General features: G+C 41.8%; 1 protein-coding gene across 3 annotated transcripts in view; it reads left to right on the top strand.

Moving 5' to 3' along the window:
- SOS1 (SOS Ras/Rac guanine nucleotide exchange factor 1) overlaps positions 1-21856 on the top strand; it is a 93225-nt gene that overhangs the window by 13073 nt on the left and 58296 nt on the right. For 2 of the 3 annotated variants that reach the window (XM_073339808.2, XM_073339809.2), the window contains exons 2-6: positions 8843-8968; positions 10243-10374; positions 16445-16609; positions 19167-19376; positions 21453-21596. In XM_073339808.2, the coding sequence (XP_073195909.1) occupies positions 8843-8968; positions 10243-10374; positions 16445-16609; positions 19167-19376; positions 21453-21596 (777 nt within the window). Of the gene's footprint in view, positions 1-2268; positions 2365-8842; positions 8969-10242; positions 10375-16444; positions 16610-19166; positions 19377-21452; positions 21597-21856 lie in introns of all 3 variants that reach the window. The other variant, XM_073339811.2, reaches the window with a different exon arrangement.

The raw sequence follows: 21856 nt of genomic DNA on the forward strand, positions 1-21856 counted from the left end.
ATCTTAGTAAGACCTCACACCTTGGCTTTGGGAAAATAGCACACCATCCTGTTGCCCACCTGTCCCTAGCAGAACGTTCTTTCAATTCTTCTAAGTACTGAATACTCAACGTATCAGTTCAGTCTTTATTTGAACTATTTTGTGACTAGCCTATAAATATTTAAAGTTGGCATGTCTAGGAATAAGCTTTTAGGTATGGTGAAGCCAAACAACCCTTGTTCTTTTGTCTGTTGCCATGTTTACTCTGTCTTACGTTTATCAATGTATTATGTATGTATACACAAGAGCTTATGCTCCAATACGTCTGTTAGCCTATAAGGTGTCACAGGACTCTTTGCCGCTTTAATGTATGTATTGTAATTTATGATTTAAAGTAATAAAAAGAGATGAAAGAATACTCATTTTGACAAGTTATCTGCCTAGTCAAGAATGTCCATTCGGCTTTCTCTTATCGGTGTAGAAATGGTCACTTATATGATATAATTCTGTAATTTGAAGCTTACTGATACTTCTAACAACAATCACATGCCTCTGCGCTACCTCACTGCTATATACATCAATAACATGACTGCCATAACCATAAATTTTTCCACCTCAAATGTATGCACCAAGTTGTACTCCCAGATTTGTAGCCAGACACCACAAAATACCTGTTCACTTTTCTACTGCATATAACACTCTTGTGAGTAGATTTATTCTAAAACAAAGTGTGAATTTTTTTTTCAGTAAGAGCTCAGCTCACCCCATCTGTATCTTGCATTAGAACTCTAGGGCTTGTCTGCCTTGAAGGCTATGATTAAAGAACTAGTAAAGTGGTAATTTCACAAGATGGGAGTGAAAGGTGAGCAACCGAGCAGGAAAGGGATTTGTAGTTTTAAAACTTCTAAAATGGATGTGAAACTTCAGTGACTAGTTTAGCACTCTCTGAAGCCTTTGTAAAAGATTTAAGCAGCTGTTTTAATAGTCTCCCTTATCTCATCCAGGTAAGCATTTCAGAACAAACAAGTTCTCGTCATTTCAGGGTGGAGTCAAATGTTCAGATAAATAGTGATCTTTGGTACTGGACTGTGATGTTTGGCTATATATATGAGCTCAGTAAACTGAACATTAACTTCATCTTCTGAGTTCATGTATTTATTAGTATGTGTGGGGGGGGTCAGCTTTCTGATTCAGAAAATTGAGGAAGCAAGTAGGGGGTCATCCATTTTGGATCTGGTTTTGATCAACAGGGGTGAATTACTTGAGAATGTGAAGGTGATTGGGAATTTGGGAGGAAGTGATCATGATCTGGTAAAATTCAAGATCCCATGGAATGGAGGACATGAGAACAGCAAAAACAAGGATACTGGACTTCAGAAAGGCAGATTTCAACTCAGAGAAATTGTAAGCAAGGTCCCATGGAAAGACCAATTAGGAAGAAGAGGAGTCAAGGGGTCTGGCATTTCTTAAAAGATAGAATTCTAGAGTCCCAACATCAAGCTATTCTGATGCACAGGAAAGATGAGAAGAACCACAGGAGGCCAGTGTGGTTGCACCAGGAGCTTTTTAGCTCTCTAAAAAGCAAAAGAAGGGATACAAAATAGGAGGGGCATGTGACCAAGGAGGTCTACATGGGAATAGTGCGAGCATGTAGGGACACAATCAGAAAAGCTAAAGCAAGAAATGAGTTACAGCTGGCAAGAAATGTTTGAGACAACAGGATGGGGTTCTTCAAATGTCAGACAAAAAAAGAAAGATCAATGATGGTGTGAGTCCACTGCTCAATGGAGAAGGTCAATTGGCAACAGAAGATGATAGGAAGGCAGAGCTCCTGTATACCAACTTTTGCTTCAGTCGTCTCTCAAAAAATAGTGTGACCAGGCAACTAGTGAAGTTGCCATAGACAATAAAGGGGAAGGGATTCAGATTGGGATAAGTAAAGACTAATCTGAATGAATTCAAATTAGTGGGCCTGAATGCTATTCACCCAAGGGTACTGAAGGAATTTAGCTGAAGAAATCTGAGCCACTGGCAATAATATTTACAAACTCATGGATTACAGGAGAGGTCCCGGAAGACCGGAGAAGGGCTAACATAGTGCCCATCTTTAAAAAGCAGGGAAAGGAGGAGCTGGGGAATTATAGACCAGTCAGCCTGACTTTGATACCTGGGAAGCTACTAGAGCAAGGTATAAAACATTCAATTTGTCAATACCTGGAGGATGAAGGGGTAACCGCTAGCAGCCAAGAACAAATCATTCCAAACAAACTTGATTTCCTTCTTTGACAGGGTAACTGATTTGGTGGCGACGGGGAATTGCGGTGGACATAATATACCTGGACTTCAGCAAGGCTTTTGACACAGTCCCACATGACATTCTGATAAGTAAGCTGGAGAAATGCAGGCTTGACAGAACTACCATTAAGTGGATACACAGTTGGTTAAACAACCGTGAACGTACAAATGGCAATGCTGGGCCAGACCAAAGGTCCATCTAGCCCAGTGTCCGGTCTTCTGACAGTGGCCAATGCCAGGTGCCCCAGAGGGAATGAACAGAACCAGTAATTGTCAAGTGATCCATTCCCTGTCACCTATTCCCAGCTTCTGGCAAACAGGGGCTAGGGACACCTCCCCGCCCACCCTGGCTAATAGCCATTGATGAACCTATCCTCATGAACTTATCTAGTTCTTTTTTGAACCCTGTTATAGTTTTGGCCTTCACAACATCCTCTGGCAAGGAGTTCCTCAGGTTGACTGTGCATTGTATGAAAAAATACTTCCTTTTGTTTTAAACTGGCTGCCTGTTAATTTCATTTGATGACCCCTAGCTCTTGTGTTATGAGAAGGAGTAAGTAACACTTCCTTATTTGTTTTCTCCACCCCAGTCATGATTTTATAGACCTCTATGAAATCGCCTTTTAGTAGTCTCTTTTCCAAGCTGAAAAGTCCCAGTCTTATTAATCTCTCCTCATATGGCAGCCATTCCATCCCCCTAATCATTTTTGTTTCCCTTTTCTGAACCCATTCCAATTTTTTTTTTTTGAGATGGGGCGACTGTCTGCACGCAATATTCAAGATGTGGGTGTACCACATGGACTTATATAGAGGCAATATGATATTTTCTGTCTATCTATCCCTTTCTTAATGATGTCCAATATTCTGTTAGCTTTTTTGACTGTCGTTGCACATTGAGTGAGTGTTTTCAGAGAGTGGTAACAGCTAATTTAGACCCCATCATTCTATATGTATAGTTGGGTTTATGTTTTCCAGTGCGCATTACTTTGCATTTATCAACATTGAATTTCATCTGCCATTTTCTTGACCAGTCACCCAGTTTTGTGACTGGGCAAGAAAGGGGCAGATGAAATTCCATGTTGATAGAGTAACTATTAATGGAATAATGTCAGATTGGAGGGAGGTCTCTAATAGAGTGCCATAGGGATCTGTTCTGGATCCGGTGTTTGTCTTCATTAATGACCTGGATGTAGGTATAGAGAGCACGCTGGTCAAGTTATCAGCAGATGACAAAAAGCTGGGGGTAGGGGTTGCCAATGCTTTGGAGGATAGAGCTAAAATTCAGAAGGATCTTGATAAATTGGAGAACTGGGCTATAGATAACTAAATGAAATTCAGCAAGACAAATGTAAAGTACTACACCTAAGAAAAACCAAATGCACAAATACAGAATGGGGGGAAACTGGCTTGGCAGCAGCAATGATGAAAAGGATATGGGAATTGTAGATCACAACCTCAACATGAGTCAGCAGTGCAATGCTGTTGCAAAAAAAGCAAATGCAATTTTAGGTTGCATTAACAGAAGCATAGCATGCAAGTCACTAAAGGTGATAGTATCACTCTCCTCAGTGCTGGTTAGGCCTCAGCTGGAGTACTGTGTCCAATTTTGGTCACTAATGACAGAAAGAATGTAGAGAAACTGGAACAGATCCAGACTCAAGCGACACAGATGATCAAAGGGATGGAATGCAAGCCATATGAGCAAAGGCTGAAGGAACTGGGTATGTTTAGTTTGGAGAAGAGGAGATTAAGGTGGGATTTGATGGTGGTCTTCAGATACTTGAAAGGCTGCCATAAAAAAGATGGAGAAAAGTTGTTCTCTTTTGCCACTGAGGGCAGGACAAAAGACAATGGGTTCAAACTACAGTTTAGCAGATTTAGATTAAATTTCAGGAAAAACTTCTGAACTGTAAGAACAGTAGGACGATGGAGCAGACTGTCTTGGGAGGTTGTGGAAGCTTCTTCACTGGAGGTTTTCAAAAGGAGGGTGCATAGCCATCTGTCTTGGATGGTTTACACAACAAATCCTGCATCTTGCCAAGGGGTTAAACTAGAAAACTTTTGTGGTCCCTTTTAACCCTGTGATTCTGTGATTGCATGGGTTCGTCACCTGGGCCTGCAAATGGGGCCTGTGGGGGAGTCATGAGCACCCCTTTTATTGTAACACGGGGTCACGTGGAAAGGTTGGGAATCATTTACTTGTTTTATTAACCTGTTTTTATAGAATCAAAGAATAATAGGACTGGAAGGGAACCTGAGAGGTCATCTAGTCCGGTCCCCTACATTCATGGCAGTACTAAGTATTATCTAGACCAGTGGTTCTCAAACTTCTTTTTTCACGGACCACTTGAAAATTGTTGAGGTCTTGGCAGACCACTTATTGATCTTTCTAAATGTTTGTACCGTTAGTTAACTATTGTAAAGCGCTTTGGATAAAAGCACTATATAAAAAAAACTTTTTGTTTGTTTGTTTTTTGTTCTACAAATAAAAACACACGACTCATTTTAATATACGTACAGATACTCCCTGGGTTACGCAAGACCCAACTTACGCAAATTCTCATTTACGGGAAAAGCTCTGTAAACCAGAAATAGGATTTGCGAGTCACGGAAATTTTTGTGTAACGTACGGGTATACGTTTCCAATTTACGCAAAATCCAAGTTACACAAGGCTTTCCGGGACAGAATGATTGCATAAGTCGGGGAGCGTCTGTAGTCTTGCCTTTCTAATGTGATGGATGTGTCCTCTCTCCCCAGCTATGGCAGCCCCCAAGCTGGAGCTGGGAAGGAGGGAGGTTTCTCCCACACCACAACAGCCACAGAGCTGAGGCTGGGAAGGAGGGCTGTCTCTCCCCGGCAGCCACAGCCCTGGAGCTGGGGAAAGTCGCCTTTTTCTCTGACCGCCTCAGCCCTACACATCCCAAATTCCCCCCACCCCCTTTTCTTACCCCATTGTCCCCTCACCCCAAGGCCAACACTTCACCTTACGTGTGTGTCTTCTCCAGGGTCCAGGCACCTAATTAGTGGAGCCACGACTGTGCGGCTCCACTAGTTAGGTGGGTGGCCCTTCATTCTCTCGTGTGAGGCTGCCCAGGCGCGAACCTTAGAGGGAACTATCCGCGGACCATCTGAATGTCTGCAGACCACAGTTTGAGAACCTCTGATCTAGACCATCCCTGACAGGTGTTTGTCCAACCTATTCTTAAAAATCTCCAATGATGGAGTTTTCACAACCTCCCTGCGCAGTTTATTCCAGTGCTCAACCACCCTGACAGTTAGGAAGTTTTTCCTAATGTCCAACCTAAACCTCCCTTGCTGCAATTTAAGGCCTTTGCTGCTTGTCCTATCCTCAGAGGTTAAGAAAAAGCAGTTTTTCTCCCTCCTCCTTGTAATGTACTTGAAAACTGTTATGTCCTCCCTCAGTCTTCTCTTTTCCAGACTAAACAAACCCAGTTTTTTCAATCTTCCCTCATAGGTGTTATCTAGACCTTTAATCATTTTTGTGTCTATTCTCTGGATTCTCTCCAGTTTGTCCACATCCTTCCTAAAATGTCGTGCCCAGAATTGAACACAATACTCCAGCTGAGGCCTAATCAGTGCAGAGTAGAGTGGAAGAATTACTTCTCATGTCTTGCTTACAATACTCCTGCTAATATATCCCAGAACGATGTTTGCTTTTTTTTGCAACAGCGTTACACTGTTGACTCATTTAGCTTGTGGTCCACTATGACCCCCAGATCCCTTTCTGCAGCACTCCTTCCTAGGCAGTCATTTCCCATTTTGTATGTGTGCAACTGATTGTTCCTGCCTAAGTGGAGTACTTCGCATTTGTCCTTATTGAATTTCATCCTATTTACTTCAGACCATTTCTCCAGTTTGTCCAGACCATTTTGAATTTTGATCTTATCCTCCACAGCACCTGCAACCCCTCGCAGCTTGGTATCATCCGCAAACTTTATAAGTGTACTCTCTATGCTATTATCTAAATAATTGATGAAGATATTGAATGGAACTGGACCTAGAACTGATCCCTGCGGGATCCCTCTTGTTACATCCTTCCAGCATGATTGTGAAACACTGATAACTACTCTCTGGGAATGGTTTTCCAACCAGTTTTGCACCCACCTTATAGTAGCTTCATCTAGGTTGCATTTCCCTAGTTCGTTTATGAGAAGGTCATGCAAGGCTTACTGTTTAACAAGTCTTGAAATCATGTGCCAGCCTGTGTTAATGCATATTCTTATTGCTGCTTTTCTTATTTTCCCTCGCTAAACCTATACTTTTGGTTTATCCACCGTTGCATCCTAAATTAGATTGCTCTCTTTAGGACAGAAACTGTCCTACTCAGTTTGTACAGCAGCTACTATGGTGGTGCTCTAATCCCAGTTGGAAGGTTTAGGTTTTATGTAATGCAAATGCTAACATATGATATTATGGTAATCTCAGTGTGCAGTAAACTGAGCTGTCCTGGATTTTTGCCTGATAGGCTAGTAGTTTTCCTGCTGTTTCACAAACGCCACCAAAACCATATCATACAAGCTGGTTAGAATGAGGTGCTGGCAAAAATCAAATTTGCTTCAGATCCAGAATAAATGCTCTGGTCAGTCAGTTTGCACAGAGATTTGTTTTTCATGATTTCCCAGGGATTTTAAGGTAAAAAGCAGTGACTACTAGAGATGCTTTTAGACCCACAAAGTGTGGACATAATTTGTCAAACTAAACCCACCCTCTCATTAAAGTTTTAGCAAACTGCACAAATACAAAGGCAGGATATATAACAAGGAACAGTCCTCAAACATGAAGCCCCATGGAGTGCTTCAGCAGGCCCACTAGGTTTCTGCTTCTGAGGCAGAATGATGCATGCACGTTTGATGCTTTTTTTCTCATAAGATTTAATTCCTGCTGTAAGTGCAAATACGAATGCAGCCTTAACTGTGGAGCTACTAATGATGCCTCCATAATTAATCATTTACTGAATGTTGGCATGTTGAGCTGATATTCCGATTGGATAGAATGACGGTTTATGATTTAGGGAAGGTATTTCAGGGGATTGGGGTGACTGATGGAGGGTTTTGGAGTGTGGTGGCGGGATAGTAAATTTGGTGGTTTTGCTACTTGGAATGACTATGAAGGTTGTTACCTATCAGCTTCCTTTGGCACAAATACTTAAACAGTTGTGGTGAATACTTCGAAGAACAACATTCTTGGGTGTTTTTAAAATATTACTTCTAAGGGTAGGTCTACACTGCCCACGTTAGAGCATGGCTGCAGCAGCGCTGTGACGTGGGCAGTGTAGACATGCTTTATCACTGGGGGAAAGCTCTCCTGGCAATAAAAAACAAACAAAAACCCCACCCTGAAGGAGCAGTGGTAGCTTTATAGCCAGGAGCGCGGCTCCCAGTGATAAAGCGCTGTCTATACTGGCGCTTTTCAACGCTAAAACTTTTGTCGCTCAGCGATGTGTGTTTTCACACCCCTGAATAACTAAAATTTTAGTACTGAAAGTGGCAGTGTAGACATAGCCTAAGACTTTGAACTTCGTGTGTACCTAAACTGTTAAAACCAAGCTATTTGTTAGCTGCAGGGGTAGGAAGAAGCCATTACACTGCAGTCCTGTTTCAGGTAGTACTTTTTAATTACTAAACCGGTATTTCAGAAAATTTACATCTGTAATTTAACAGGTATTGGGGGGAGGGGGCGAAGGTGCATCTTCACTATATTTACGTCATTGGGAATTTATTCCCAGCTATAACAGCAAATCTAAATTTTACCTTTAGTGTGTAACATTAACATTTGTAAAATTTGAAGCATTATTGAGTGCAGATCCGATGAAGTAATGTATTGTAAATATTTTTATTTTGGAGATTGGTTCAGAATAATCAAGTATTCAAAACAGTGCAACTGGCACTTACGGTAGTTTAACTTCCTTCAAACAACACTAAAGGAAACTTACTTTTGGTGAAAGCCAAACTCTTTAGGCAAATTGATTTAAATTTAAAGCTTTAAGACTGTTAAATTTTCTTAAAAAGGTGGAACTATTTAAATATAGTGCTGTACCTCAAAAATTATTTTAATTTTTGCATTATAGTTGCTCACATTGCATTAAACATAGTACACACATACTATTCCAGCCTAAAGAGTTCAGTCTGCAAGCAATAGATGAAGGGAGGGAAAGGGAAAAATATGCAATGTTTATTTTTTTTAAATATATATGCGTAGCTGCTTCACAGCCCACTCATTATTAGACAATATCCTGTAGACATTGCAGTAGAACTAAGTCAGCATCAAATGTTGTGTATTTCAAAATGTGTTCACTTCAGTACTGTGGGTTAGATTTGGCACAAATTGGTATGGTTCCTTTGACTTCAATCTGTGAGCTATGCTGATTTAGGCCACACTGTGAGCTATGCTGATTTAGGCCACATAAAATTCTGGCTCTCTTAGTTTTTAAGTCTGTGGTCTATTGCTCCTGAAATTCTTTTACCTGTAAGTTAACTTCCGTGGAAATAAAGCATGGACTCGGGGGGAAAGTGTGCAAGGTTTAAATCAATTTTCTGTTCAATGTAGGTTCAGGTGCAGGTCCATCCTAAACTTTCCTCAGCTGAAGATGCTTTACAATATGTTGAGGAGTTAATTCTGCAGTTGTTGAATATGCTGTGCCAAGCCCAGCCAAGAAGCTTTCTGGATGTAGAGGTACAGAAAATATTTATCTTTTTTGTATTTTGCAGCTTTAATTTGGGATGCTGTGGATGAATAGTCTAATTAGCACTTTAAAATGTCATGAGAAATACATGTATGCAGAGTTGTTGTAACTGTGTTGGTCCCAGGATATTAGAGAGACATGGTCGGTGAGGCAGTATCTTTTATTGGACCAACTTTTGTCAGTGAGAGAGAGAAGCTTTCGCGCTTACAGCCTCGCTCTAATGAGGAGTACAGTAGACCCTCAGAGTTACAAACACCTCGGGAATTAAGGTTGTTCGTAACTCTGAAATGTTCCATAATGTTTTGTTCAGAGTTATGTTGTTCTTTCAAAATTTTACAACTGAACATTGACTTAATACAGTTTTGAAACTTTACTATTCAGGAAAAAATGCAGCCTTTAACTATTTTAATTGAAATGAAACAAACACAAACAGTTTCCTTATCTTGTCAAATCTTTTTTCTTAAACTTTCCCTTAATGTATTTATTAGTTTAACACAGTACTGTACGGTATTTGCTTTTTGGGGGGGGGGGGGTATCTCCGCTGGTTTTTAGTTTGCTTTTTTAAAAAACCTAGGAAATTATACATAAAAAAACGACATTAATGGGACATTAAGATTGCAAAGTCAACCACTCAGCAGTTTGGAAACACCAGAATTAAGCTTGCCCATGAATCTTAATTTGGCTCCCTACTTGTGTATGTACAATGATGGTCTTTAGTTATTTGATCAGACTATTTTTTTCCACAGGATCCCTGCCTTACTCAGTGCACAGGATGGACTGTGCTCACTGAAAGAACAGCTACTCTGTATTTTATTTATTATGCAATGTGTGGCTCTATGTCTTAGTCACCGCACACTATTCAATCCCTGCTCTGAAGACAGAATTATTAATTTCCTTGTGGCCTTTTCTATAACACTCATCTCTGTGGCATCTGAGTGCTTCACAAACATTAATAAAGTTCACAACACACCTGAAAGTGTTTCCTAATTGAGTGCTTAACTTCACAACCTTAATGTTCTTTGTAGTTTTTTGTATGCAATACATATTTAGTGTACAACATTTAGGGTATGTATCTCTATATAGTTTTTGGTATAACTTTAGTTTCTATCTGTATATTAAAACACGGTTGCATCAAAATAAATTATTCCTTTTAAGGAATTGCTTTTAATCTGTAACAGTGAAGTATCTGTCTGAACAAGTATACTACTTGCTGAATACATTCAGATTATTCATTAAGCCCTTAGCGTTTGTTTTGTTTCCTAAGGATCGTGTTCAAAAAAGTTTTCCCCATCCTATTGATAAGTGGGCAATAGCTGATGCCCAGTCTGCTATTGAAAAGAGGAAACGAAGAAATCCATTATCTCTCCCAGTAGAAAAAATCCATCCTTTGTTAAAAGTAAGTACTCAAATCGTAATTGATTACCTTGCTACTTAAAATTAGGCAAACCTATCTTTTACAGAACTATATAAAGTTAAGGTTGACATTTTCATTCATTGTCTGTATATTGCCTGAAATGTAACTCAAAAGGAATAAAACAAATTTTACATGACATTCAAAGTATCTGGATTTTAGTGTATCATCATCATTGTAATATTTCTATTTCAGTTAATTGTATGCTTGTTAAATACATTTAGGGCTATGATTATACTTCCCAGAAGTTTTTTAAATTGTTCTTCGAGTGATTTTACGTGTGTATTCCACCGGAAATTTTCCCCTCAATGATACCCATCTGAGTGGCTCGAACCGCTGGCACCAATATAAAGGGTCTAGCCGACCCCGAGCTCTCTGTTCCTCCTTACCTCCTGTGATAGCCGCTGGAACAGCTCTTCCTGCTTTTCCAAGTACTCACAAGAGAACACAGACTACTGAATTTTATTGTAGTTTCATGTTTGTTCAATTAGGATTTTACCCCATCTGAAGGTTTCAGTTGATTCCCAATGCCAAGGGATGCCTTGGTCACCAGGCTTCAAGCCCTGTGTTTCCTGAAATAAGGCTATTCCCGTGAGCGACCTGCACTCAGATTGCTTTAAGTGCCTTGGGGAAACTCTTATTGGGGAACATTGCCAAATTTGCAGGGACTTTAAGCCTTGCACAAAGAAAGTTTGTGAAGCCAGGCTATAGTTTTTACTATGAAGGCAGCCTTGAGACCTCCATCTGAACCAGGTTGGTCCTACTGTGCTCGAGTCCCAACACTGTTCGCCATCCCAGTGCTTGAGAGGCATAAGAAGCAGACTGCTAAAAGGCTCTGAAATCTGCTTAGGCATGGAATAAGAATAGAGTGCAATCTAAGTCTAAGCACTCCTCTGCATTGGTACCACAGAAGACTGCATCACTGACACCATTGATTCCAGAGCCAGAAGGAGTTCCTTCCACATTGGTGGTATGCACCGTATGGATACTTTCTTGGTACCGACCATGCCAGAGGCATTTGCAGCCGCCAGGGACCTCCTGACCCTGTTGGTGCCAGCAAACGCAGGAGAACCAGCAGGATTGCTACAGCGCTCAGTACCATGCAAACTTCACATACTCCTGACATCTCGCCCTTTGGTACCATCGAAAGGAAAACCTGCAATGCTCATTTCTCTTTGGCCTCTGCACTGATTGCTGGCACCGTCTGCAATGACATCTCCGTGGTCAGTGAAAAGAGCGTCATTGTCTTCTGAATCAGAGATTGGTACTACATTTCCTGTCTTGGGAGCCACTCTCACTACCCCGTCTCCAGACATGTCGACCCTTCCTGGGATCTGGTCACAAGATACCATCAAGTGATTCCCCAGGAGGTCACTGGGGGCCTACACCTGTCCAGTGGCCTTTTTGAAATCCGTGGAGCTTTCCCCCCATTCCAGATCATATTCAGGCACTCCTATTCAGTGGCATTGGAAAGGTGTGTGGCACTTACCCACTGGGCAGCACCCATTCCAGACACCAGTACCGAGCCCGGTATCTGGTATCAAGACCTGGCTCAACAGGACCCTACAGGTCAAGAAAGAAAGGAAGAGCATTCTCATCTAGTGCTGGCCACCTCTTTCCACCTTTTTGATGAGCCAGTCTCAGGAGGAGGCATGTCACCTCCCTCAGATGACTATAAGGCACACCAAGAATTGTTAGAGGGTTGCCTTAAGTCTGGGCATACAGGTGGAGGAAGTGAAAGAATCCTCAAACCTCCTGGTTGAAATTTTAGCCACTGCAGGTCCTTTCAGAGTGTGGCCCTGCCTCTGTGAGGCCATTATGGACCCAGTTAAGAGGCTGTGGCAGACTCCTGCATCCCTTCCCCCGACCCCCACACACACATTTCAAAAAGGGCCGAGCACAAGTATTTTGTACCCACCCCAGGTTGAGTTCCTCTACTCCTTCCTCCCTTGTAGTATCTGCTGCCAATGAGAGGGAAAGGCAGGGGCATCACAGCACTGCCCCAAAATCAAAAGACTAAAAAAAAAAAGTTAAACCTGTTTGGTAGGAAAGTTTATTCAAGGGGTTGCAGTTCAGGATTGCAAACCAGCATGCACTTTTGGCCAGGTATGACTTTAACATATGGGACTCCATGCTGAAATTTAAAGACACACTCCTAGAAGATGCTAGGCAGGAGTTCTTCTCGCTGATGGGTGAGGGCGAAATTGATGGTGAGGGCTTTGCTGCAAGCTGCTCTGGATGGGGCTGACTCAGCTGCCAGATCCAGGGTTTCAGCAGTAGCTGTGAGTAGGAGCTACTGGTTGCAGTCCTCTGAGCTCCCACGGGAGGTCCAACAGACTGTGCAGGACCTTCTGTTTGAGGGATCCTTGCTCTTTTTAGAGTAGACTGACACTAAGCTTCATGGGTTAAAGGACTCAAAGGCAACCCTGAAGTCCCTTTGGTTGTACACCCTGGCTACTTCCAGGAAGTACTTCAGGCTACAGCAACCTCTCCGGTATTCTGCTCCAGCTGTCCAACGGGATCTGCAGAGAAAGAAAAGTAGAGGTTATAGGAGTAGACCACCTCTTCCTTCTACCTCTGCATTAATGCCTGCCCCACCTAGACCCCCCACCAGGAGTTTCTAAGGAGGCATTTGGATGGGATGTTCAAGGACATTGCACCAGTTGCAAGGATTCGAGGCCCTGTTTTTCATGTTTGCAAACTGCCTTTCCTATTTCCTCAGTGCTTCGTCTCCTATCACTATGGACTGTTAGGTATTGAGCACTGTAGAAGAGGGATACACCCTCCAGTTTTTCTGCCCCTGCATCCCAACCTCCCTCCCTTCCTGTCCCTCTTCAAGGACCCCTCTCACAAATAGCGTCTAGTGCAGGAAGTTTAATCTGCCCTTCAAATGGGAGCCATAGAGGAGATTCCACAAATTTAAGAGGGAAGGGTTTCCACTCCCATTGTTTACTAGTCCCGAAAGCCAAGGAAGATCTCAGACCTATTTTAGACCTGCATCAGCTCAACAACCATCTCAAAAAGAAGTTTTACATGGTTATCCAGCATCCATTATTCTCCCTCTGGATCCTAGAGACTGGTATGCCTCCCGCAATTTAAGAGATGCCCACTTTTATTTGTCGATATATCAAGGGCACATAAAGTTCCTCATATTTGTAGTAAAGCACTTGCATTACCACTTCCTGGTGCTTCTGCTTTGCCTGTCTGCAGCTCTGGTATTCACAAAACGTATGGGCCGTGTTAGCAGCGTTCCTCAAGAGATTAGGAGTGCAGGTCTACCCTTACCTGGATGACTGACTAGTCAAGGGCAGGTCCAAAGCTCAGGTTATATCCAGTGTTCAACTCATAGTTAGCCTTCAAGGCCTTAGGCCTACTGATTACTGGAGACAAGTCTATCCTTTGCCCAGTACAGAGGATAGAGTTTACATGGGCTGTGTTGGATTCTACCCAGGCAGAGTGTTCCTCCCAGAGTCTTGATTCCAATCTGTTCGATCTCTCGTGACAGACCTCAAAATTCATCTGATCTCAGCAGCCTGAAACTGCACAAGGCCATGTACAACACGCAAGGCTGCACCTTAGGCCCCTCCAGATATGCCTGGCCTCAGTGTACTTACCAGCCTATCTTCATCTGAACACTGTGACCATGGTACTTTTGCATGTTCTCATTTCGTTCAATTGTGGTTGGATCCTCTGTGTTTGTCCAAACGTTCCTGTCATCAACCCTCAACCATCAATGACTTTGATCTCGGACGTAGCTCTAAGGTGGAGAGTCCACCTGGGGCCCCTCCGAATTCAGGGTCTTTGGTCCCTGAGGGAGCTTGCTCTTCATAGCAACATCTGAGAGCTCAGGGCTATTTGTCTTGCCTGTCAGGCTGTCCTACCTCATATCAGGGAGAAATCTGTTGTTCTTACAGACAACACCTCAGCAGTGCTTTACCTCAACAGGCATGGGATCGCTAGTCCCTCCTTTGTCAGAAGCAGTTCACTTGGGGGAATTTTGCATAGCCCAGTCAACCTGTGGTCCTCTTACCTTCCAGGGGTGTGGAATGAACTAGCAGATCACCTGAGCAGGTCATTTTTCAGTCACCATGAGTGATGTAACCAGTGCATTTTCCAGCAGTGGGGGACTCCCCAGATAGGTCTATTTGCAAACAAGTATATCAGAAAATGTCACCAATTCAACTCCCTGCAAGGCCACAGTCCGGGCTTTATCACGGATGCCTTCCTGCTACTCTGGGTAGAAAAGGTTTACTTTGCATTCCCCCTAGTCCTGCTCCTATACAGAGTGTTGCTAAAGATCAAGTGGGGTCACGCCTGGGTTATTTTATTAGCTCCAGCATGGCCCTGCCAGCCCCACTTCTTGACTCTACTGGTCCTTTTAATTGGCAACTTCAATCTCCTTCCTGTTGCACCCCAGTTTGATCTCTCAGGACCACAGATAGCAGGTTTGACTGAAACAGCTATCTCTTCATTTAACAGCCTGGAAGCTTCATGGTTAAATCCCAAAGAGCAGGCTTGCTGAGAGCAAGTTCACCAGGTCTTAAGTAGCAGCCCTCCACCTCTACCTGTCAAAATTGAAGCAGTTCTCTCTCTGGGCTTGTCAAATGGTAGTCTCACTGATGCATTCATCCAGCCAAAATATATTCGCCTGTCTGCTGCACCTGAAACAGCAAGGTTTAGCATTTTCCTCTATCCAGTTTCACCTGGCAGCAATATCCGCTTTCCAACCTTTTGGTGCTGCTAAAGGCTGGTTTTCCTAATTGCTATCGCTTCTGCCATAAAGGTCTCCGAACTGTGCCCTCACATCCAATGAATTGTACTTGGTTGTCTTTAAAGACAAGGTGCATTTATACCCCATCCAAGTTTTCTCTCTCTGCGGTAGTTTCATATCAATCAATCAATTTACTTACTTGTATTTTCCTTAAACCACATGCAAATATGGATGAGCAACTGCTACACACACTGTAGAACCAGTGCTCATCTAACATCCATAGACAGGACCAAACCCACCCAACTGTTCGTGACTATAGTTGATAGAATGAACGATCTTCCAGTCTCTTCACAGAGAATTTCATCTGAGATAACTGTAAGTATCTGCACTTGTTATGATCTGACAGGTGTTTCACCACTGGGCAAGCTTCACAAGATCTCAAGCATCCTCAGTGGCATTCCTAGCGCAGATCCCTATGCTGGACATTTGTAAAGCAGCAACCGAGTCATCGGTGCACACTGTCTCCTCCCATTATACCATCACCCAGTAGTTTAGAAATTATGCCAAATTTGGGTGAGATGTACTGCAGTCTGTGTACATAAACTCTGATCCCTCTGCCTATTTAACTGCTTGACACTCACCAAGAATGGAATGCACATGGAATGCACAAAGAAGAAAAACAGCAGTTATTAACCTTTTCTATCTCTTGTTCTATGAGATGTGTTGCACATGTGCATTCTATAACTTGCCCTCCTACCCCTCTGCATCGGAGTTTCTGGATAGAAGGAACTAAGGGGGCTCAGGGTGAGCTGGACCCCTTTACTGGTGCCAGCAGAGGGTGCTCAAGCCCCGCCAAATGAGTACCACTGAGGGAAAAATTTCTTGTGGTCTGCGTGGGGTGCACGCACATCAAGAGAGGAATGTACATGTGCAACACATCTTGAAAGGTTAGGAACAGTTTTAAAAAAAAAAAAAGAAAACCCTAAATACCTATCTGCTAAAAATTGCAATACTTTTATTCTGGCTGAGTAATAGAGAATTCAGTGCTTTTAGATCGTGTCAAGTAGAACTGTATTGCATGTTATAAATGCTTGGTAGCACTGTCAGCATTTCAAAGTCGGTATGAACCATGCAGTGTTGTCTGTGATACCACTGTTATTTTTATTATACGTATAGAAAGAAGTATTTTTTGTATTGCTAGTACTAATGATGGACAGATGTTGACTGTCTAGTGCAATAGTCATTAAACATAATTTCATAAGTTTATTCTAAAATACATAAATTAGTTATTTGACTGGTTGTATAACACATTTAATGATGCACTTTTTGTTTTTTTACTTTTAGGAAGTTCTAGGTTATAAAATTGACCACCAAGTATCTGTTTACATAGTAGCAGTATTAGAATACATTTCTGCAGATATCTTGAAGCTCGTTGGGAATTACGTACGAAATATAAGACATTATGAAATTACAAAACAAGACATTAAAGTGGCAATGTGTGCTGATAAGGTAGGTGGTATAATTCATACTTGTCAAATGAATGGAATTTGGGGGGGGGCAGTATTAAATTTTAAACCAGATCTTGAATGGTGTCTAAAAATCTTAATGTTGAATATTATTCTTAGTTCTTAAATGTATTGTAATGTAGAATTTTGATGTCTCTTCCTTTAGAAACCCCCCAGCAGTACGTGAACTTCTAAAATTATTGCTGTTTTGAGACAACAGTGACTTCAATGTAGAGCATTCCTGGGGGTTGATGGTGCAAAGTTTTATTTGGGACACTTCATGCAACCCCAGCATACCCCAGTGGTCCAGAAGACTGTCTTTCTGACTGTTTGGTCGATAAGCCAAATTCCTTTGGCTTGTACTCAAGCGTTGCTGCATTCTAGCTGCCTTGGGCACCTAGTCTCAATCTTTTGACACATTGGAGGGCAAATAATCTGTATTTTTTCTCTTTCAAAAAAACCAAAACAAAAAAACCCCACACAATTTGGAATCAGTCCCTCAAAAGAGGTCAGAGCCTCTAGTTCCATTGAAGTCCATGGAACCTTTCTTGTGTCCCCTTCTCACTGTGTTTACCCTGTCTGTTGTTGGCATTACTCGTGTTAATCAGCTCATTGGGGTTTTCATTTCTTGTTGTTGCTCTAGTGACTGGTCCCCTATCTTGCTTCAGCCTTGTATTGACTGTGCCCTCTTCCCCCATTCATTTCTTCCTTAGCTTTAAAGGAAAGTGAAGTACCTTGTGAGACCTTAATAACCATTAAGACACTTAGGGCATGTCTATACTACAAACTTAAGTTGACCTATGTTAGGTTGACTTATCGCCACTGCAGTAATTACTGCAGTGGTTCATGTCCACACCCCCTCCTTCTGGTGGTGGTGCACAGCCTCATAAGGAGCACTTCCACTGGCAGTGTGGGGCTGGAGCCCAGGCTCTCAGATCTGCTCAGCTCCCTGCCGGGAGCATGTGCTTCCCTGCCCACCTTGGGCCCCCGGTGGGAAGCAGGGATCTGGGGCAGCAGCCCTGTGGGGAGCCAGAATCCCAGGGGGACAGCTGGGCTCTAGCTGGAGCCCCCCCACCCTACCTGGAGTGACAGCCCAAACTGTGAACTCTTTCTCCTCAATTTCATGGCTCCAGCATGGAGCCCTGACATAGATAAGAATGACAGCCAATGTAAGTAACCTGCAGTGTTTACACAGACATTGCCTCACCCTAACTACACCAACATAAGCCCTATGCCTCTCATGGAGGTGGAGTTATTATCGCGGGGTAGTAGGGCACTTACATTGGTGGGAGCAAGGCTGTGGTGTGTACTCTAACATAATTAGGTTGACAAAAGCTGTCTTATGTTGACCAGACCAGGGCTTAATAGTATAGGGCAGCTGTCTGCATCACCATTGCTGGTAGATACATGTCTGTATGTGGATGTTCATCAGAAGCTTGGGTACCTGCCATATGATTGTGGTAACGATGCTGATTCCTTCGATTCTTTCTCCTAATCTGCCTCCTTCAGCTGTTGGTGGGACTAGCAAAATGCATTGGCCAAGAAACTGGCCTTTACAGGGTTTGGATGTAAGGGTGCCTAGTACACTACATTTGTGTATATAAATCTCCTCACTGTATTTTCCACTTTATGCATCCGATGAAGTGAGCTGTAGCTCATGAAAGCTTATGCTCAAATAAATTGGTTAGTCTCTAAGGTGCCACAAGTCCTCCTTTTCTTAGTACACTACAGTCACACTTCTGAAGAGTTGCAACAACCCCATGCATAAAGAGTAGAAACCTCCCAGGTTTCTGAAGGGCTCTGAAGCAAACATGCTGCTTGTTGGTATTTGCCCCAAAGCAACAACCTGCTAGAGGGAGACTTCTGTGGCTCTGCCTTATTCACCACATCAAACACAGACATGGCCCATACCGCGTTCCCAGACTTAGCCCGGCCTTATCAGTTAACTCTGAGATGACATGAAGATGTCAACACTTGCCTATGCTCTGTCATAGATATGCATTAGTACAGTATTCCCTCAAGTACCTTCATGGTGCTTGTAGGCTGCCCCTTTATGTAATGTAATCCTTACCTTCTGTCCATAAGCATCTTAAGTAGGATCAGTCTCAAATATAAGCTATATTTCCTTCTTTCTGCTTCCTCCATACCCCTACCCCATATGGAGGACAGGCCCATTAACCGAACTGCATATTTCCAAGCATTTGTCCTTGTGAATCCCACTTGTAGGTGTGTGTGCCGTATGTGCATGACCCTGCTGCCCCCCTTCCGTATGGGCTATAAAGTGTAGAACAGTCCAAACTACCAGTCAGTTCTTTCCTGTAGCTCTGAGTTAGAATTAGGATGATACCTAGCTGGTTTTTTTTAATTATTTTTTCTTAATTCAATTTCCTTTTTACCAGATATATTTAACCAACCTCAAGGCAACATACAAAGCCTTCCATTAATAGTATTCAACTATATCTTTTATAACAATTTATTTCCCTTCCCACTGGTAACTTTTGTATCAAATTTTTGTGTATATTTAAAGAAACCACTTACTTTCTCCAATTTCATTTACACAGGTGTTGATGGATATGTTCCATCAAGATGTAGAAGATATAAGTACATTAACTTTATCTGATGAGGAGCCCTCCACTTCAGGGGAACAAACCTATTATGATCTAGTCAAGTCATTTATGGCAGAGGTTCGACAGTACATACGGGAACTAAATCTCATTATAAAAGTTTTTAGAGAGCCTTTTGTCTCCAACTCCAAATTGTTTTCAGCTCATGTAAGTATTATATAGATGTTACAACTAATGCATATCAAGCTTACGTTTGCATTAATATAGGTGAGAATTTCTGGGACCTAACTTTTGTCCGGCATCACATTCCTATAGTATAGGAAGAACTATCAGAAAGCCATCTGTTTCTCGACACTTGTCGCTCCAGCCCAGAACTGTTGATGAACAAACAAAATACAATAGCAGATGTTCTTATGTTGATGCTGCCTCTCGCTCTACAAAGGCAACTCTGAAAGAACAGGCTGAGAAAAGGGGTGTGTGTATGCACACATGGTGTAAGGATTGAAATGGAGGTAAGAAAGGAGACGCAGGAAAAGGGGGATAGGCAGCATGGGAATTTATTATAGCTCATCCTGAAATAAATGATGAGGGATTAGGGGGATGTTTTCCTCCCTCCCAGCCCAGAAGTCTAGAATCCAGAATATAGAATTGTAGAGCAGAGTGGGCTGAGTGTCCTATACCATTTAGCATTATATTCCCCTTGCACTTCTCTGGCATCCTAGAAAGTCAATTTAGTGCACTGGGAACTATTTTACTGACGTTATGGGAGTTGAAGTAAGTTTCTCCTATACCATTTCTCAACCCACTTGTACAGCTACCATATAAACTGCATTTTATATTAGATTGTATTACAATTATAACCAACAACACTGAAGTGCACATTAAGATCCAAATTGTTTGAATGCCCTAGTCTATCATGCCTGTCTTCTGTTTCTGCCTGTCACTATGTAGTACTGAAGTGCCTTGAAAATATAAACACAGGCAGTATTGTGGAAATATTAAAGGGCTTAGAATTGGGATCCCTGTGTCACTTACTCTGCCACTGGGTTGTGAGACGTTCTGCAAGTAACTTAACCTTTGTGCCTCAGGTTCCTTTTTTTTTAATATATATATATATATATATATAGTGTGTGTGGGAAAGAAAAAAAATATTTATTGATCTTTGTAAGTAGAAGGGGAAAGTGTTTGTAAAACACTTTTTTAAAAGAGCCTCTTATGAAAATCCTACATAAATGCAAAGATTTTAAGACCATTGAGGATGATTAAAACTTATGCTTCAGGTCATAAACTGACCATGTTTGAGGAACCGGAAGGATGTTCTTCCTCTTTGTTTGGCATTGCATAATTAAATAAAATTGCGTAATTGGCTAAGTGCATTACTGGATAGAAATTTAGGAGGTGTGCCGAGTTTGCAATTTTTTGAACAAGAAGTGCTGCCTGTTTTTTGCAATATTGTTTAACATAGGCCAGTAGTCTGGCATGGCATGGGAATTGGAATGTCTGTTTTCCTGTCAGTGTCATGCACTTTCTTAGCTACATGAGATCTCTCTCTGAATGCTAGAGCTCCATGTAGTTGAACTGTCTTTCTGATTCTGCCAAACCTTTCCTCCAGCCATTCTTTCTATAGGTGAAGCTGTAGGGTGAAATTCTGGCTTCACTGAAGTCAGTGGCAGTTCTGCCATTGACTTCACTGGGGCCAGGATTTTACTCATAGTGTACAAAGTTGGGTATGTGCAGTAGATCCTGAGCTGCTGAAAACTGGATTAAGAGTAACCAAGCTGAAAAGTTTGGCTCACCTCTTCCACCAGGTTCATCTTTCTTCCTTGCTAGACTTTAGGTTTCACTAGTGGGTTCAGAACACAAATTGGGCAATTGAATGGTGGTCTGATTTGTGTGTAATACTGTGTATACTGCATAGGGTTAACATTTGGGTTATTACTATTTTTGACTCAAATTTGAAATGGAAACCAAAAGGCAACACTTGTGGGAAGCACTAAAGAGTTTGATTCTATGAAAGAAATAGCCATATTTGTTAAATACTTAAGTTCTCTGTTTCTTCTCCCATTATTTTTCTTCCAAACAGGAGTCAGTAATTAATCACCTGTCAGTTACCTACAATATTTATAACCTTGCTTTAGCTGAGAAACTAATCAGTGTTTGTTCAATATTATAACTGATTAAGTAGCTTGCTTTGTGTGCTATATATTTTGTCTTATGGATTTAATTTCTCTCTCTTATTCACCATGGATATTTATTGTCTGATTATTCCATTTCTTCCTTCAGGATGTGGAAAATATATTTAGTCGTATATCAGATATTCATGAACTTAGCGTGAAGCTACTGGGCCACATTGAGGACACCGTAGAAATGACAGATGAAGGCAGTCCCCACCCGTTAGTAGGCAGTTGTTTTGAAGACCTAGCAGAGGTAAGTAAGAACATTAAAGTTTGTTTTTATAATATATATTTTATTTTTGTTATACGCCTTGTATGTCCTAGATAACTGGAGTAATTTTAAAAAAAGAATAAATGTTTTTTGGTAGTTCAGTACATCTTTGTTTCAGCTGTCTTGGCTGGCTACATTGACATCTACCTTCTTCAAAGAAACAGTCATCACAGGGCAGATTTTCCCAGGCTCTCAAGATTTACCGTACTGACCTACCTTTGATTCTGAGACTATAGACTAGT

Source organism: Lepidochelys kempii, chromosome 3, assembly GCF_965140285.1.
Source record: "Lepidochelys kempii isolate rLepKem1 chromosome 3, rLepKem1.hap1, whole genome shotgun sequence".
In the NCBI taxonomy this organism is placed as follows: domain Eukaryota; kingdom Metazoa; phylum Chordata; order Testudines; family Cheloniidae; genus Lepidochelys; species Lepidochelys kempii.